The following is a 5,250-nucleotide window of genomic DNA, read 5'->3' as shown; positions in this document are numbered from 1 at the left end:
TCTCCTATATAGGAGCCGACCCACCTTTGGCCAAAGTGGGCGGTCGGACTACTTAAGAAAAAAAAATTTAGTGTATAATTTAAGAAAAAACCCGACCACACCCCTTAAAAATATGATTGAACACCTCATCCGCACCCTAGCAAATAATTCCTGGGTCCGCCACTCGCATATACCATAAACACATCACACCAGTCCTCCGGTGAGTTTGTTCCCAACATTAAATAACAGCAAGAAACATCCACATGTAGACACCCAAACAAACTCCTAGAATACAAACACCAATAATTGATCATTCTCCTCTGTACTCCTGCTGGCAACTTCCACTTCCCTTAAACCCTACACCAACTCATCAATCAAACATTTGCAGGTCTCATTTCATCCTCAAACAAACACAACATGTTGTTCAATCAACAATCCCCAGTCATCATCTTCCTCTGCACTCTTATTATAATATCCACAACATTCCAAATTGTAACTTCTTCTGATCAACCCACAACTATATATGAACTCCTACAAATCAATGGCCTGCCAATCGGGTTACTACCCGAAGGTGTGACCGACTTTGAATACGATGAATCGGGCCGGTTCGAGGTGCATTTGGATCAAGCTTGTAATGCTAAGTTTGAAGATGAGTTGCATTATGATCAGAATGTTTCTGGGAATATGAGTTATGGGCAGATCGCTGGGTTGTCGGGTATTTCGGCTCAGGATTTGTTTTTGTGGTTTCCGGTTAAGGAGATTCGGGTTGATGTACCCAGTTCTGGGTTGATTTACTTTGATGTTGGTGTTGTTTCGAAGCAGTTTTCGTTGTCAAGTTTTGAAATACCCAGGGAGTGTTTGGCTTCTGAGGATCAGATCGTTGTTGAGGTAATTTTATCTTGTTTGACTTTGTTGTTGGTTTGACTTTTTGTTCTGTTGTTGGGTTTGATAGATTGACTGTTGATGTGGAATGCAATGAATTGTTTTTGTTTCTTGTTCATGGGATTTTAGTGATTTTGTGAATTTGTTGTTACTTTGACTTTTTATTGTGTGAGTTTGACTTATTCTGTTATTGGATTTAATAGATTGACTGTTGGTGTGAAATGAAATGAAATGAATTGTATTTGTTTCTTATTCATGGGATTTTAGTGAATTTATTGTGTAATTTTTGTTGTTAGTTTGACTTTTTTTTTCATGTTCTTCATTTTGATTATTGAGGATTGAATTTGACTTGCAAGTTTGACTTTGGGATAAAGTTTTGATCTTTTGTGTTTTGGTGTGATGTGCAGAATCCATCCGGAAAGAAGGGAATCCGAACGAATGACCGTGAAGAACATTCGATGGCATTTTTGTAAATTTGAAGTTAAAGATACTCGAAGTGGCACAATTTCTCAATCAAGTTATCTACACTTGCTCTTCAAACCAGTCTTGAATGTTATATATGCAACATTTTTTAAAACTGATAGAAGAAGAAGAAGACATGACGTATAAACACTCGCCATGGAAGCAAGTGACAAACGATCCGCTGAGATTCAGTCCTACTTTATTTAGAATTCGTTAGAAATACGCAAGGAATGCACGTTCTTACACCGTCGATACAAGAACATGAAGGTTACAAATCAGGTGAATATATATTTATATATTATATTGTCAAATTCATTACAAATATGAACATAAAAGATTTGGTGGCATATCACTTCTCTTTTTGCAGTCATAAGTATCTTTAATAGAATAAATAAGAAATAAATAGCATTCTTATCTCCTTTAGTTGTTATATTATGCCTTTACATGTATAATCCAACAAGAATCGCAGTGGATTAATATTTTTGTTGCCTGAGTGAAAACTTCCCACGAAGTCACTTCCCACTCAAGCACGCTAAAGAGTAAGGTTATCTCATCCTTAGCCAATGCACCCTGAACGAGTTGATTGTATTTGAGACCGGACATTCCTTATAAGTCCGACATCGCTCATGTCCACGTGGTTTGCGTGGTTATTACAATAAAATGTATAAGTATTCAATGAATGCTTTTATGATTGGGTGGTAGGTTGTATGTAGAGTTTGAAAGTGGGTAGGTAGTAGTAAATCAAGTAGGACATTTTCAGGAAATACAATGTCAATAGTAGTTGGTTGGTAGGTTCATCTAACCTTTTTAACAGTTTGAACTTTATAGAATAAATGATTAGAAAATTGTTTTCTTAATAAGAACTTAAGTTAGTTTATATACATTGTGAGGCCATATAAGATGGTTAACTTTAGTTGCAATGTCTATAGGTATCTACATGTTTAAGTAGTAGATGTATATCTTTGAAGCTTTCTTCTTGTATCAATCATGACCTACTTTTGGGACCAAAATATGCTCATTGTTTAGGGAATAAGGGGAAAATGGCGACAAACTTTGTTCGGACCACATAGCAAGGATTGCTTCCAAGAACTTCTATTCATAAGTTTTATATAAATAATATATTTTTCATTGAATCGGGTGATCTAGAGGTTCGTCACCGGTGGTTGAGAATTTCATCAATGGTTATGGTGGTCCTGAATCCGTGGTGGTCAACAGCGTGCGATATCCAGTTTCTTGGTTTGTTGTTGAGAACCATAGTGCCTTTCGGTAACATTTCAATGTTCATAAAGTTTTAGGACCTTAAGTTCCATTGATTTAGGGAAAGAATTATGATTCTTTCACTGATCAACCAAACACGTTTTTGAATTAAATCAATTCTATTTTCAATGAGTTCTACAAACTAAATGAGGCCTAAGAACTTAAAGTAGAGTACAAGAGGTTCTCTACATACATCTTGACTGAAAATATGTGCAAAGTTTGACTAATGTGTGTATTTGATCAAAGAAAGACTAAAAGTATGTCAAAGATGTGTTTTTTAGAACTCCGGTGACCTTTGTGTGTGCGCTGTTAGACTTTAGTTTAGGTAGTAAAATGACCCGAACATCACAATGGTCCATGACATAAAGATTCGTTGAAAGAGAACATTAGACATACTTAACAAAAAAAAAAAAAAAAAAAAAAAAAATCTTTGACGTCTCGCACACTACTAATTAAAACATCTTTATACAACAAAATATTTTGGTTTTGATGCTTCAAACACATGTTTTGATACTCAGATACTCCCACATGTATAACAACTCACACGAGATCACTTTATATATAACACGCTTGTCGGCATATTCAACATTCATGAATAATTGGAGAAATATGATTTTGAAGGTGAAGATATGGGTCGTCCATGGAAACACCATTGTGTTTAATATTTACATTTCCATCATCATTTGGGCACAAGTGCACAAAGATGCACTTACCAACCAGCAGTGAACTACATTATGACCACAACCATATAAAAGTCATGAAAGATTGTTTAGATTTTGTCCCCAGAATTACAAAACTAGCCCTCAACTTGTGAAAATTGGATATTGGGTCCTTACTCTTTTCAACTTTCGATGTTTGCACCGTTTTTGGGTTAGACAACAAGAATATATAATATATTTTTGTTCAACATAAACCATTTATACTATTAAAATTTGGAATACATAATCTCTAAGGCTATAGGGTGTGGTCATGACTCTCATGACCACCATGATCCTCCACGTTAGTGTCATGTCACCCACCTCTAATTCACAATCCAAAATCACTACTCTAAGGGTGTGGTCATGACCCAAACCACTATCCTCTCATTTATTTTAATTTATCTTTGTCTAAAGAAAAAGGACATAATTACTTGAAAAATGGAAAGGAGGACCATGGTTGCCATGGTTTAATCCATGCAAACCAGGGTGGATTAGAGAAGGGGTGGTATAGCTTTCCATTCATGTTCCTAGGTGACGAATTATGTCCCAACCATGACATCCACACCCTTTAGCCTAAGTTCAAATAAGTAAAGTATTTTGTCTGTTTATTACAAGCATCAATTATCACAGCTTGTTTAAACAACCAAACATCACAATACAATCCTAATTAAGATACTAATAACAACAAATAAACTTTAAAGATAAGGTATCATGTACCAAAATATATTTGATTGTAACATTTTCTTAATTCATTTAGCTGAGTCATTAAAAAACTTAAAATTGTTTGTGGTGCGGTGATACTACTTTGGGGTCAAACTATAAGGTCATGTGTAGTGAAGGGTTATGTAGATGTGAGGTTATATGACACGTGGCAAATGTGTAAGAAATGGGGTTTATATAACTTGACTGTGTAGTCATTAGTTATGTAATAACTCATTCAATTATATATATATATATGTGTGTGTGTGTGTGTGTGTGTGAGAGAGAGAGAGAGAGAGAGAGAGAACCAATATGTAGCGTCATTATGCTCATCACGGAGGACCAATTTCAACAACCCATAGCGCCGGGGGGGGGGGGGTGTTCCCGGCGCTATGGGTAACGTAGCTCCCTTCATCACGCTCAGAGACCATGTTAGAGATCATATAATTAATAGAATACCCGACCAACCGAAGGATGAACTTACCCTCGACAACCCTCTCTAGTTCGGCCCATGTTTTAAAGGGAAAGCATATTACATTAGCTTAAGGAAAAATATTCCTCTGATAAACTCCTGTCCCACATAACACAAACATTTATAACCACACCTTGCAAACCAAACCCAAACCCAAACCCAAACACCCAATTGGGATTTTTAAATGGGTCAAATTGTGTCACTCTTATTAAGCTTGCTAATTTAAAATGGGTCCAAATGGGTCAACACATCAACTAACCATTGTCTACCGTCACCACTTACCGATCACCATTGACTCGAATGCAATACCTACCGCTCACTGTTGACACGACCATCACCACCCCTGCCACTGCACCACCTCCACCGTCACCATTGCAATCACCAAAACTAAATATAGTTGGAGAACCAATTTTGAAACCATAGGCCATTAGGTCTTAACACCATTTTTATATAACAAAATTGATCCCTTTTCAAAATAACCCGAACCCACTTTGACCCGTTTTGCTAGGCTTACATTTGAGTAAGTCTCACTTTTAAAAGTTTCCACAACTTAAACATCCACTATCTACAATATGGTAATTGCTATAAGCGTAAATTACATTTTTTTGTCATTTATGTTTGTATCGGATTTCAATAGATAACATTTAACTTCAATAATTACAATCACAATTCTTTATTTGCAAAACTCGTTATACCCTACATCCTTTAGCACTAACCATTTTAAAATATTAAGTTAAGTATATTCACATGAGGGTAGTTTAGTTTTTTTACCAATCAAATTAAAAATAGTTTAATAAAAAA

The 5,250-nt window shown here is 35.8% G+C and overlaps 1 protein-coding gene across 1 annotated transcript; it reads left to right on the top strand.

Moving 5' to 3' along the window:
- The first annotated feature begins 219 nt into the window (after positions 1-219).
- On the top strand, positions 220-1,742 carry LOC110878554 (uncharacterized protein At5g01610). Its single transcript, XM_022126887.2, has 2 exons — positions 220-867; positions 1,269-1,742. The coding sequence occupies exons 1-2, from the start codon at positions 397-399 to the stop codon at positions 1,332-1,334; spliced, it is 537 nt and encodes a 178-aa protein (XP_021982579.1). The 5' UTR covers positions 220-396; the 3' UTR covers positions 1,335-1,742.
- Positions 1,743-5,250: the final 3,508 nt, after the last annotated feature.

The sequence above is a fragment of the Helianthus annuus genome, chromosome 6 (assembly GCF_002127325.2).
Source record: "Helianthus annuus cultivar XRQ/B chromosome 6, HanXRQr2.0-SUNRISE, whole genome shotgun sequence".
Classification (NCBI taxonomy): domain Eukaryota; kingdom Viridiplantae; phylum Streptophyta; class Magnoliopsida; order Asterales; family Asteraceae; genus Helianthus; species Helianthus annuus.
The sequence above is the reverse complement of the archived record's forward strand: the minus strand, read 5'-3'. Positions and strand labels throughout refer to the sequence as shown.

Excerpts from the sequence above, each read along its gene's own strand:
- LOC110878554 (XM_022126887.2), top strand. The coding sequence starts at position 397 with ATGTTGTTCAATCAACAATCCCCAGTCATCATCTTCCTCTGCACTCTT. Across the intron at positions 868-1,268 it reads AGGATCAGATCGTTGTTGAG|AATCCATCCGGAAAGAAGGG; the intron begins GTAATTTTATCT and ends TGTGATGTGCAG.